General features: G+C 41.9%; 2 protein-coding genes across 2 annotated transcripts in view; both read left to right on the top strand.

Annotated features, from left to right (window-relative positions):
* CANX (calnexin) overlaps positions 1-7,282 on the top strand; it is a 31,387-nt gene extending 24,105 nt beyond the window's left edge. The window contains exons 11-15 of the mRNA XM_052642948.1: positions 1,104-1,319; positions 2,188-2,307; positions 3,190-3,316; positions 3,499-3,578; positions 5,425-7,282. Of these exons, the coding sequence (XP_052498908.1) occupies positions 1,104-1,319; positions 2,188-2,307; positions 3,190-3,316; positions 3,499-3,578; positions 5,425-5,478 (597 nt within the window). The 3' untranslated portion in view covers positions 5,479-7,282. The remainder of the gene's footprint in view (positions 1-1,103; positions 1,320-2,187; positions 2,308-3,189; positions 3,317-3,498; positions 3,579-5,424) is intronic.
* A 2,390-nt stretch (positions 7,283-9,672) lies between these two features.
* Positions 9,673-13,846, top strand: part of MAML1 (mastermind like transcriptional coactivator 1) — a 60,526-nt gene continuing 56,352 nt past the window's right edge. Inside the window, exon 1 of the mRNA XM_052642845.1 lies at positions 9,673-10,067. Within this exon, the coding sequence (XP_052498805.1) occupies positions 9,747-10,067 (321 nt within the window). The 5' untranslated portion in view covers positions 9,673-9,746. The remainder of the gene's footprint in view (positions 10,068-13,846) is intronic.

Raw genomic sequence — 13,846 nt, 5'->3', positions numbered from 1 at the left:
GCTGCTTCATTGAGCTCTTTGTGTTCAGATAGTTCTCGAGTGTGTAGTGAGCCTGCCACAGATTGATCCTCTATATTCAAAGAATTGAATTAAAAACAAAGTAAACTTCGGAATTAAGAGAGAACTTACGTGTTGTGTTGAAAAGATAAACCTAGAAAGTGGAAAGACAAGCTTTCATAATTGCATTATAACTTAAAAACAAACAAAAATGAAAACTTGTGTTTTGGACACCCTCCTACCATGTGGCAGGGGTGCTCCAGCCATAAATATCCAAACTGGCAGTCTCTGGTAGCGTGGATAGGGGACTATGGTGAAAGTTGGTTTCCTGACCATGAGTTAGCCCATTGCTTGACCTCGGTATCTTCAGCTATAAAAAGACTCTGAAGCTCAAATGAGATGATCATACCGGTGGTGATACCTTAAAGCTTCAAGTTTACTGTGGCTCTGTAACAATTCCGACCCTGGTCTCACTTCTGTTTCTATTCTAGTCAGGTTATTTAAACTCATTAATTTCTACTTTACAGCTTACTTCGAAATGTAAGTTCTATCTCTACATATAGACTGTGTATACTTTTCTGTTTTTAAGTGTATTTTTAGTTGTGCAGGCAATAAGAAAAGTTGCCCCTTAGCTGTTTTGTTGACGGCCATTTAGGTGAATTTCCACTTTTGCTTTTAGAATCCTTGCTGCAGTAATTTTTCTTGTACTAGTCTAAGTATATGTGGCAATTATTTCTCTAGGTAGTTGTCTGAGGTGAAATATCTGATTGAAGATCGTGTACACTTCACCACTGAAGAAGTCTGTACTGATTTATGCTCCTACTCCTGCCAGCAGTTAGTTGATAAGAGTGAAGGCTCTTGGAATGTGCCAGGTAGAGCAAGGTGTTGGTCTGAATCAAGGTCATGGGTGAAACTGAAAGTAGAAATTGGAAGTAGTTGGAGTCAGCCGTCTTAGAGGCATTAGTAGCATTTATTGTTTTCCTCCTGATAAGTTTCACCCGGTCAGCACTTACTTCACAGATAATGCAGAATTCATCTTATTTAGGTTCACTGTAAATTTGTGTTGATCATTATCTGAAATGATTTTTTAAAATACTTTTCTCTAGGGAATCTGGAAACCACGGAAAATACCAAATCCAGATTTCTTTGAAGATCTAGAGCCTTTCAAAATGACTCCTTTTAGTGCTATTGGTTTGGAACTTTGGTCTATGACTTCGGACATTTTCTTTGACAACTTTATTGTCTGTGGTGATCGAAGAGTAGTTGACGACTGGGCCAGTGATGGATGGGGCCTGAAGAAAGCCGCAGACGGGGCTTCTGAGGTTCGTGCTTCCTTGTTTCTTGTGCATTTATGGCTTTTATAGGTAACTAATTGCTACTGTTGGTGAAGAGCGATCTTCTAAGATTTGTCTTTGCCCTTATTTGGGAATGTTGTCATAGAAAGTGTGACCTGTGTTTACTAAAGACAAAATACTGGGGTTTTGGACATGATTTCATTAGGTTAATATAAAGATTTTAGAGTCTATATTTGTGTTATATGCATGGTATTTCTTTTAAAATTGTGCTAAAATATAGTTAACAGGGACTGACAAATACACTACTGCATATAAAATAGGAAACTAATAAGAACCTGTTGTACTGCACAGGGAACTCTGTTCAGCACTCTTCAATGACCTATATGGGAACAGAATCCACAAGAGTAGATATATGCATCACTCACTCTGCTGCACAGCAGAGACTAGCACAGCGCACATCGACTCTCCAGTTTAAACAGTGTAAAAAGATTAACAAAGGTTTCCATTTAGGATCTCTTTTAATGCACTCTTAAATATTGAATTTTGGTTTATTAAATAAGTGGAATTTTCAAATAATTGGTCATAAGGCCAAATTGAAAATTGGAGACACACTAAGAAAAAGAAATTCTTCATTCACTGGTCCCTGAGGTTAAGAAACTTTGCAGGTAATTGGGAAGCCAGCTTTCACACCTAGGAAAGAGAAATACCCTTGATGATAAAGACAGCAGGAAAATTGAGACTTTTATTTCCTTTTTACACTGTGTGGACATCTAGGCTTGAATCCTGTGAAAATGGTATCTGAGCAGTGCCATGCAGGAATTTAACAGTGGGATAGTACTGCCTATATTTAGTGTCAAAAGCCAGACCGTGAAATGCGTGCTGTCTTGTTTTCCAGCCAGGGGTAGTGGGGCAGATGATTGAAGCAGCTGAGGAGCGCCCATGGCTCTGGGTGGTCTACATTTTGACTGTAGCTCTGCCCGTGTTTCTTGTCATCCTCTTCTGCTGTTCTGGAAAGGTATGAGTTGTTGTTTGTTTTGTTTTATTTTGATTCACTCTTACCATGTTAAAAATAACCAAGATATATTGCCAGAGGTTTTTCTTTGTAGCAGCTCAGTAGTGACTGAGCCACATTTGATGCTGACTTCTGAAACCCTGTTCACTGTTTTCAGTGGCCATTTATTGTGCCCAGATGGAAGTGGGATTGTTAGCCCCTCAGTTGCTAGTCTGGCGTATTGCTCTCCTTCGTATTTGGCAGCAGCTTTCTGAAAGGAGGAAGAAAAAAAAAACAACTTAGATATAAAACTGACCCATCTGGGCACAGACTAGCTTTTCCTGCTGGCATACCTGTTTCTGTTCATATACTTCGTAATTCAGTCTTTGATTTCTCGTTATCCATTCATTTCTCTTTTCAGTATTCCCCCTTTCCCCCAAACGCCACATACAGGAGTAATACAGCCTTATTGCAGTTTTTCTTGTTTAGTCTTTGTTATATGGAATTAAAAAAAAAGAAGAAGAAAATTTTGTTTCGGCCCTCTACTTCTGCTAAAGAAGACCTGTGCTTCATACTGCATCTGAGACGTTTTGTAACCTGACCCCCAATCTTTTCTAGCCTTATCCTCTGCCACTATTCTGCATATTTGTTACCTCAGTCACCTTTGACTAGTTAGACTTACACATTCCTGCCTGACCCCGTTGCTTCTCCTGTTCCTTCTACCTTGAACCACACATGCGCACTGGAGAGGAGGCTCTCAGGCAGGAATTCCTTCTTACACATTTCTTTGTATCTGCTCCAGCATACCACCTGCACAGAACTTTGCTCATAGGCATTCAGTAATTACATGGTAATATAATACATAAAACATGAACAAACCTGTTGCGCTTTGGGGGAATATTTCAGAAACAGGCCAGTCCTGTGGAATACAAAAAGACTGATGCTCCTCAGCCAGATGTGAAGGAGGATGAAGAAGAAAAGGAAGAGGAGAAGGAAAAGGGGGATGAAGAGGAGGAAGGTGAAGAGAAACTTGGTAAGAGGTAGACCCCAAAATATCTGCTCTGAGCCAGCACCCTAAGATGTTGCTTCAAACCCTTATAAGCAGGTTACTGTCAGGATTGTTTTAGACTCTAGAAGTGTGTTCTAATGCTAATTTTCTAGTTACCAAAAAATAAGTGTAAGATTTTGCTCAGTTGTTTTACTTTGACTTCTTAGAAGAGAAGCAAAAAAGTGATGTTGAAGAAGATGGTGACACTGTCAGTCAAGAGGAGGAAGACAGGAAACCTAAAGCAGAGGTAATAGAAAGTGGGGGGAGAGTATATTTTATAGAGTATTTTCATAAGATAATTTTCAATGGCTATGACAGTAAAAATTCTGTTATAGCCAATTTTGTAAAAGTGGGATTCTTAGCATTAAAAAATTCAATTTTTAAATTACATTTGAATCTCAAAACTATTTTCCATGCTGAAAATGGTTTTCTGTAATAAGCAGAAGGCAAGGGAAGACTAATAAAGTGCTTTCCAGTAATGGTAGGTTCAAGTTGTTTACAGTCCTCTATCATTGTCTGTCTCCTCACTGTGCCCTTAAAACTATTTCTTGGACAAATCACTGCATTCTAAAATTTTTGTCCCTCCTGCTGATGAATTCATTTGTTCATTCATTCAGTAAGTATTTCTGGAGTCATTGTTAGTGAGCAAGACAAAAATACTCTACCTTTGAGGAGCTTAATTCTAGTGGGAGGAAACAGTAAGCAATGGGCATCTTAAGGAAGTAAATGAACAGTATGATAAAAAGCAATGAGCTACGAAAAGTAAAAAGAAGACAGAAAAAGGTTTTGGAAGTACTGGGGCAGAGTGAGTTGTACGTAATTTTAAAGATGGTAGGCCTCAGCGTAGCAAAAACTTGAAAGAGGTAAAAGGCTTTGCCATGGAGATGTCCATGGGAAGAGAATTCCTGGCAGAGGAAACAGCCACTAAAAGGACCTGAAATGGCAGTCTAGAAGGCCAGCATGGCCAGTAGATTACAAGGATGGAGAAAAAGAACACGGGGAGAGCTCCAGGTGAGGTGAGGCCTCTGAGGCTGTTGTATGGGACCTGACTTTTCCTGCTGGTGAAACAGGCAGGCATCATAGTCTACTGGGCAAAGGACTGATGGGATCTGATTACTCTGGCTTTGATGTCTTCTGCAGACCAGGGAGATTCAAGGAGCCTAGTTAGACTACTGTAATAATCCAGGCAAGATACAGTGGCTTTGAGCAGGGTGATAGAGAAGGACATGAGTATCTGATCTGGATTTCTGATCGGATTGGACAGATTGGACCTGATCCAGTCAGGTGGATTGGATATGAGGTATGAGGGAAGGAAAATAGTCCACGTCATTCTCACCAAGGTCCCTTTTCTCAGCACTTCTCTTTCATTCTGATCCTTTCTGGAAACTACCCAGTTGTCATTTCCAGCTACCACAACTCTGCCCTTCCATTGATAAAAGTCAATGCTGTTTATATTTTCAATGGATATATTCTATCTCAACTAGAATGCAGAATTCTTTCAGGTGGGGGCCAGTCTATTTTCATATTCCCCAGAATTCCTCACACAGTAAGTGGCCGTAGCGTGGAAAGAGCACTGGGTTTGTAGTCTTAAGGCCATGCCATGCAGCGTGTGGGATCTTACTTCCTCAGCTAGGGTTCCAGCCTGTGCTCCCTGCACTGGCAGCATGGGGTCCTAACCACTGGACTGCCAGGGAAGTCCCTGGGCTTGCAGTCTTGAATATTCTATGAAATCAGCCTGGGCTTGGACAGCCTTTAGTCCTCATGAATCTGGGCTTTCTCAGCCTCAAAGTGGGACTATTATGTCCATAGACCAGTAGATTATTCAAAATTAAGCAGGATAACATATGATAGCCTGGTGTTTGGTCCTTTTTAAAGAAAATGTTGATGGGATTAGGTTCAGAAAAGTGCATACATGCACATTTCTACCACCACTGAGCTAATCATTGTTTTTGGTGCATTTTCTTCTAATCATTTTTTTGTTTGTTTTTCCTCAAATGAGTTATACTCAGCTAGTTGATCTTGAAAATGTGGTGAATTTTTACTTTAAAAAAAAATGCTAATGATAGTGAATTTCTTGTTTTTTCAACCAACAGGAGGAGGAAATTTTGAACAGATCACCAAGAAACAGAAAGCCGAGAAGAGAGTGAAACAATCTTAAGAACTTGACCTGTGATTTTTCTCTCCCTCCCCTTCCCCTGCAAGTGTGGGTCCTAGGAGAGGACCTGGCACACCTTGGGTTGAAATTCAAAAACCTTCAGATGCACCACCATCAGCAGGTCCCAGCTGAACACTCGCCCGTGTAATTTTAAACAGCTAGCAGTAAATAATTGCAGTTGTGACATAAAGGACCCTGTTTCTGTAGAGAGAAAAGCTTAACATAATTGTTGTGAAATGTAACATGAAGCAACTAACTTGTAATTTTTTTTGTTTTTAAACGTTTGTTTTTTTAAAATAGTGTGATAGAACTTTGCCAGTCTTTAAAAATCTTGGCTTAATTTAATATATTAATCTGTCCGTGCAGAAATAAAACCAACCTTTAAAAATGTTAGGGGGATGAATTTGAAGTTGCTGAATTGTAACTGATTTTAAGTTTGGTATTATGAAACATTTAAATGTCTTTGTCCCCTAATTGATAATCATGTTTAAAATGCAGTCATTTGTGGTTATAATCTTGTTTTGCTTGCTTCCATTATTCAATTCCTCCTAAGGAAATTGAGAGTGATTGGATGGAAGCACAAATTTAAGTAAAGATTGTTTAAGTTATATTAAAAACAGACATACAAAAAGAAAAAAACATTTCACTTGTTGGTTAGACCATAAAGTATGTGTGTTCTCTTGCCCTTGGAACAGCTCAGTTCCCACACAGCTCTGCAGATAGTGGAAGAGGTGGCATATATGGCACTCAGGCATCCATCCTTCACACGCCAGGAGTGTCTGGGCTCCAGTCTTCTCAAGCAGGTGGCTTCTCAAGGAGCTACCACCATGTGTGAGCTCCAGAGTAGGTGCAGATGTTTTCATCACATCTTCCACTGTGTTGACACTGTCTTACCTTCTCAAGTTCCCCAAATTCCCAAGAGCTTTCTCCTCTGCTATGCATTTTGTCTTCACAGCGCAGCTTACAGTCCATTGCTAAAAATGATTATAAGCTCTGCATAGTGTTAAGCTTTACTGTGATTATATGTATGTTTCTTCTTTGTTAAGCAGACCCACACCTTTCCAGGGTCAAAGTACAGGATAGAATACTATCCTTCATCTTTTACTCGGTTTAAAGACTTCAGAAGTCTAATCCAGAGTTGAGCCAATTCAGAATTGACTGTAATTGAACACAGGCTAAAAGTATTTATGGGGGGAGTGACTTTTAGCATGAGTTTTCTGATTTTTGTAGCTGCTAAACCTTTTAAATCTTTATTTGCAGTTCATGTAATAGTTGTGTCTTAAATTACATGATAAAGCAGTCCTGTTCAATTTTTTTTAAGTTATGTGGCTTGTGGAATTTTTAATAAATGAACTTAGGTCTGTTTTTTCATGTGGAATGCAGATGGGTGCTATCAGAGCCTCTCCCCTATCACTATAGTGTAATAATACCATTATTACACCACACTGAAATGTATTCAGAACTAGATTATTTTTTTTAGCTTTATTGTTTCTTCAGAGGTGTTGCAAATGTACCGATGATACTGTTTCTTGCACTGAATATATAAACACTCCAGAGTGTTTATATTGGGGAGATATTGGGGAGAAAGTATATTCGTAAAAGATGAAGGCTGTATCTGTTTCTCTTCAGTTTTTTACTTGTTCACTTAAATTCTTATGAGGGTGGGATGCATCTTCTTGCTGTTCAGTGCTTTATCCTTTTTCATCTGTTTTGTGGTCACAGTGACCTTAGCTATGTAGCAGACTTTCCCAAATGTATTGAGTGCAAATAAACAGTTACTTAGCAAGACCCGAAAATATGTCTGCAGGTTTCTCCTTGAAGTAAGTGTGTGGGATCATTGCATTTCTAAAAGTCTGCCTTCACCCGTAAATTGACATTGTACGTCATGCTTCCCTTACAGTTTCTTCCAGCTGAGCTGTGGAATAACAAGTATATACGAGTAGACTGTTCATTTGCAGGGTAATTTATCATATCCAGGGTAATTATTTAGCAGCGTTTGTCTCCCCTCCCTTCTAGTCCTTGGTGGGGGGGAACCCACCAAAAAACAAAGCTAAATAAAGTCTTCTCTTGGTTCTGTATTCCACTTCATTGAAGATGCAGCCTCCTAATTAGAAGTCTGACATTAATGAAAGAACAGCAGCAGTATTCATCTCTTTAAAAGGCACTTATGTTATTTTATATGCTGGTTATCTGCCCCATTGATATAAAATGCCCACTGCATCAGATGTGTTCCTCAATTTCTCTTATCCATAACACACTCCACTTTTCTCAGATTGTTGGCATTACTAAATGGTGTTACATTAAAGCCCTGTGTTAAGCATCTGCTTTTGACTGAACTTCACAAATAACCTTCAATTTGTTTTACTGTTTCAGGAGTGGGTTCATCTTCCATTAATTGGCTACTACATGAAAGTTTGCTAATACACATAAACTATTATGAACAGTGAAATAGTTATTACTTCATCTTACCACATGAAGGTGAATATAATTCAAAGTAGGCTTTGCATCTTTTTCCTGTTGGATTGGGGTTCAGTAGTTTCAGTTGCATAGAATGACTAGCAGCTCAGAGGAAGAGGGGTTATTTGTAGATAATATTCTTGTAGATTATGGAAACCATTTAACTTCAAAATTTTTATTCAAAAATGAATGAATTTTGGAATCAGACTCCATCTTTTATATTCCTATTTAGGGATATTTTAGAACATTAGGTCAAAACTTTTTTTATGTAGTTTTAAATAGGCTTTTGAATTGCTTTCTGAAGAGTACACAAAATGTAGTGCTTCTAGTTACAGTTATCTTTCCCATTAGGAACTTTAATTCTGGCGTAAAACTTACGTTTGAAGAATGGTAAAAGCAGGACCGTTAGGGTGTTCATGAGCCCTACACACTTGCTTTTGGTGGGTCACTTGTATTTTTTTTACTGAATTTGTATAAAAACAAGTACTATTTGAATAAAGACTCGATTTTTTTCTGCTTTTAAAACATTTTCATTGGCCTAGTAAGAAGTTACTGCACCAAATGTTTGAGCTGTCGATGGTGTCTCATTTTGTAGCCTTTTGGCACCTCCTGTTTCTCTCTAGCAGTTAGGGTGCCAACAGGTATTGGCACCCTAGTTTCTCTTGCCCCAACAGACTGTCTAGTTTGATTGCTCCTGTTTTTTCCCCCTAGTTTCCCACTTCCTTTGCCTACTAGGTATAATACTAGAGTGTAATTGTCTTTAGTAGGATTTTGTCGTCTGATTTAATTTTACCTAACAGACGTAAAATTTTAAACGCAAAACTTGCAGGCCAGGCTCCCCGTTTTTTGTCTCGTCTTTTTTTTTTTTTTTTTTTTTTACTAAAGCATCATCCTTGGCAGTTCTGTGCCCACCCCTTCCCCCAGGAGACTTCATATACTTTTCCTCGTGTCGGCATTTTTTCTTTTAGTAGGTGTCACTTTTGAAATACTTTCATATAAGGGCAGATTGATACTCTCGATTCAGAATAGCGCGAGGAAACCTTCAGCTCGAGTACGATTCTTACCAGCTGTGAGGCTGAATGTGAGGAGTGAGGTCGAAGAAAAACCGATGACACTGAAAAAACGTGGCTACTGTTGAGCTTATCAAACCCGAATTTAAGAAGCGGTAGGAAAATGGTGAATCGCTGTGGTGCCAGACCAGCACCTGGGCCCGGCGGCTTACGCCGCGCCTGCTGCCCCTCTTCCCGCGGCGGACCCGGAAGGGCCTGTTCGCGTGAGGCGGCGTTTAGAGCCAGCTTCTGTCGGTCACTCAGCGGCGAGCTGAGGACTGAAGCCCGCCCAGCTGCTCCCCCCGCCTGCCTTGAGAGCTCCTTTTAAACTCCGCGAGGGAACAGCCCCGCGCGCCTCTAGCGTGCGCGGCCCCGCCCCTCGGGCGGCCCGCTCTTCCTTCTCTAATTGGCCGCAGTGTCTGTTCATCAGCTGTGACGGCAGGGTTGGCTGCCGGGGCCCCGCCCTCTTCCGAGAGCTCCGAAAACAATTTTAAGATGGCGGCGGCGGCGGCGCGGAAAACAATGGGGCCGGGCCGGCGGGGACAGGCCGAGGCCTGAGGTGGGCAGCGAGCGGCTGCCCGGGTTGGGCCGAGCGGGGCCAGAGGAAGACCCCCGCCGCGCGCGAGCCCGTTCCGCAGCTCGCGGGACCATGGCGTGGCAGTGAGGCAGCCGGGCAGCCGGCGCGGAGCGGGGCGTGCAGTGCCAGCCGGCCCGAGAGGCCCGCCTCGGGCCTGGCCTGTGCAGCCCGCGGCCCATGGTGCTGCCCACCTGCCCCATGGCGGAGTTCGCGCTGCCGCGGCACAGCGCGGTCATGGAGCGCCTCCGCCGGCGCATCGAGCTGTGCCGGCGCCACCACAGCACCTGCGAGGCCCGCTATGAGGCCGTGTCGCCCGAGCGCCTGGAGCTCGAGCGCCAGCACACCTTCGCCCTTCACCAGCGCTGCATCCAGGCCAAGGCCAAGCGCGCCGGCAAGCACCGGCAGCCGCCCGCCCCGGCCCCGGCTCCGGCCCCGGCGCCAGCCGCGGCCCCCCGCCTCGATGCTGCCGACGGCCCTGAGCACGGCCTCCCAGTCGCGGTGAGTAGGACCCGGGGAGCAGCCCGGTCTCCAGACGCTGCCCCTGACGCCGCCCGGGGCCCTTTGAGACTGCCTCAGTGCCCGCAGCGCCTTGGGCCTCGCTCCGGGGAGGCTGACATGGGCTGGGACTCAGCGGTTGTCATCTGCGGGAAATGGCACTGTGGCCTCGCCTTGGCAAACAGGATCCCGAGGACCGACCGTAAGGCCCCGGCAGGGAAGGCCGGTGACCGGGCGGTGGAAGAGTCTTCTTCCAGACTTGATTTCGAAATTCTGAGAACTCTGTTTTGGAACCGACTGGCATTAAAGTTGCCTGTGATAATAGCTTCATTTATTCTGCAGCTGTTCTTTGAGTCCTTGCTCTTTGCAGGGTCAGGGCTTAAATATGGAAATAAGACGGACTTCAGTTGACCAAATGAAACTGTTGTGAATGGAAAGTCAAGAATCTTTGGAAATCTTCGTAAAGGCATAGTGCTGCTCATTGAGATGTACGAAAGTATTCTTTGTTTAGGCAACTCTGGAATTTGTGATTACAGCAGTATTGTTGGCAGTCCCAGTTTTAATTAGAAGCCTGTTTAAAACCTCTGATGATATTAGAGTTTGTTGGTAAATTATTACACCGTCTTGGGCTCTCAGTAGTGCTAGGGAAGTCTGTTGGTTAGAGGTTTTCCTTCCTGAAACTACTTATAAGGTTCGTTGCTATTGTTGTCTCGGTAATTTAAAGTTTAGAACAAATACTATCAATTTAATTTCTGTGTATTTTTATAATTCACGCCTTTATTAGGTCTCACCGGGCTGTTGGCAGTACTCTTCCCTAATTAGTATTCAGGTATTTAGTCTCTACCCCTTTCAATGCTATGACCCTCACAGGCCCTATGCCCAGTTTGTATTATTTTTCTTATTCTCTCCCACATCAGTCTGGACTGCTGGGCATCTCATTGCTTATTGTAATCAATTCTTCTATAGTCAGGACTTCTCATCCTCACTTTTCTTCTCTGTAAATTGAAGATGTGTTTGACTTCCTCTGGGATTCTTGTAAGAGTCAAAAGAAATGAGTGTCCAGGTGAAAATACTTCATAAATGGAAAGGCTGCCTGTAAGACCCACTCCGTCACCTCTCAGAATCCTGACATCCTTCAGATCCAGTTCATCTTCCTCTTTAAAACCAGTTTTTATCCTGCTCCACAGCAATTAGAATCTCCTTTGTCAGAACATTAAAGAAATGCATTGCCTGTGCTGTTTTGAATATTTTAAGCACATCCTTGCATGCTACCTTAGAAGTGTCTTGAAAACTAGACTGTAAGCCCTAGGAGACAGGGAGGGGTGCAGCTCAAAGGAAAGACTTCAGGTTTGGGGTGGTCATTCCATTTAAGTAAATAGTGAAAGCCCATAAAAAAAAAATCTCAGTTTTACACACACATAGTTGCCTTGAACACCCGCTAGAATATATATTGTTAGTGATTCAGTTTGTTTAAGGAGAGTTAAGAATTTAGATCCTCTGTGATATTTTTAACCCTAAACTACTAGAGAGAAGCTGGACGTGCTGTTTGAAGAGAAGTGAGTTCTGAGTGTGTTAGAACTTGAGCCTGGCCTGTTGGTCGCTCCTTTGGGTGATCAGGTGTGTCGTGTCACGTTGGTGTCTTATCACATTAAACCTTGACCCATGGGTTTCGTGAGTTAAACTTTAGAATAGAATTGCTCTACTGCCTCCCTGCTAGGAAGAGGGACCCTGTTAACTCCAGTCTCCACATGATTCTAGGTGAGCGCTTTGGCTCCGGAGTGAAGTTTTAGGAATGGAAGATGAGTGTTTAGTAGAACGCATTTTAGTGGCTCCTTCCGTTCAGAGAGGGGGAGAGTTCTTGCCTCTTGGCCTTGAGAGAAAGCACAGCTTTGCCCAGAGAGATGGAGGGGAGAAAGTGATTATTATTTTTGACAATTCTGTATATGTATTTGATCTAATTAATATTCCTTAGTGAAAGTTGTTTCCGGCTCTTTGCGACCCCATGGACTATACAGTCCATGGCGTTCTCCAGGCCAGAATACTGGAGTGGGTAGCCTTTCCCTTCTCCAAGAGATCTTCCCAACCCAGGGATCGAACCCAGGTCTCCCACATTGCAGGTGAATTCTTTACCAGCTGAGCCACCAGGAAAGCCCAATACTCCTTACATAAGGAATATTATTCTTATTTTTTCCAAAAGTCCTGTAGTTCTCTTAGGCATCCGTTTCCTAGCAAAGTTACCATCAGCAAACCATTTGTACAAGTGAAAATGGATCAAATCAAATTTACTAGTAGAGTCCACTCTGCTTATTGTTTCCCCCTTCTTAGGATATTCCATTACAGCAAAATCTTGACCAGTATCTATTTACGGTAGATACTGTTACAGATGAATCAGAAACTGTGCTTCAGACTTTTTCTACTCTAGTTGTCAAGGAATGACCTTATTAGGTTTTCTTTATACTGCGTGTGCTCATTGAAAACCAAATAGTAATTTTCTAGTGACAGGATTGACTTCTTTTTATTAGGGATGCCAAATAATAGAGAATTACCACTCACTTTATACAGACGTTAATTTTGTCATGAAAATAGCCTTCTACAATAGCTTGAACATTTTTCTTTGGTGAAATGTGATAAAGGTTTATGCCTGAACCCCTTAGACAGCGTTGTCATTCTTTTGCTGCTTACTTCTTAAGTTGTTATAACAGTTTACCAAGAAATTTGACAGTTCCATGTCAGCCATTCATGGAAGTTGCCTTTCCTGCTTAGTGTAGAAAATTATATTGTTTGTTAGGAAAGGATTACTAATACATTGTTGATTGTTTAGGAAATATTACTTGTCTTTGTCGCTCTCTTTTAACTTTTATCTATACATAACTACACAAATAGTGCAAAGAACGTCTGCTTACCTTTACTTAGATTCTGCCCATTGTCGTCATCGTTCCCTATTTGCTTTATCATGTCTCACGTACTCTTTCTCTCCTCTCTACCCTTTCTCCCTCTCTGAAAGTTCTGTTCTCTGAACCATCTGTGAGGACACTGCACACCTCTCTACCCCAAACACGTCAGTGTGTACCTTCTAAGAGTTAAAGATGTGCACAATTTTAATAATTATTTTGTAGACTGAGCCTGTGTAAGAATTATATAAATAATAAATTATTTTCAGAGAGTAGGTATTTCTGAACATGAAACAGACATTGTGGGATAATTTTAGAGAAAAGATGAGTAATGTGGCTTTAGGATTGCATTTCTTCCTATAACGTTCATGACCTTGTCCTAGCATCTTCTTTCCTTTTTTGTCAGTATTCCTCTTTCCACTGGGTCCTTGCCTTTAGCTTGAAACATGAACAGATATTCTCCTTTCTTTTGTCTTTTCTCACCCTCAAAATAGTGTCCTAGCTCCTTCCTTCCCTTTGCCCTTTCCGCCGCACTTCCCATTTGCTCATTTCGCCATTGTAATCTGTCTTCTGCCTCTTCTACTTTTCTGAAGCTGCCCCCTTAAAGGACACCAAAGATGGACTTGCCAAATTCAGTGGCTTCTTAGTCATCATTCTTTTTGACTTCCTCCTTCCTAAGACTCTTCTGTTAGCTTCTACTCTCTCCTGATTTTCTTTCCAGCTTTCTGACTTTTCCTCCTGCTTTCCTGTATTAATTCATACAAAAAATATTTGAGTGCCCACTGTAGGTCAGAACATTTTTTGGTTGCTAGGGATACAGCAGTGAACAAGACAGATTGAAACTCTGCTCTCATGGAGAGAGATCAATAATTTTTAAAACTAATTTTAAGT

The sequence above is a fragment of the Budorcas taxicolor genome, chromosome 7 (genome assembly GCF_023091745.1).
Source record: "Budorcas taxicolor isolate Tak-1 chromosome 7, Takin1.1, whole genome shotgun sequence".
Classification (NCBI taxonomy): Eukaryota; Metazoa; Chordata; class Mammalia; order Artiodactyla; family Bovidae; genus Budorcas; species Budorcas taxicolor.
Note: the sequence above shows the minus strand (reverse complement) of the source record. Positions and strands in the feature narration are given on the sequence as shown.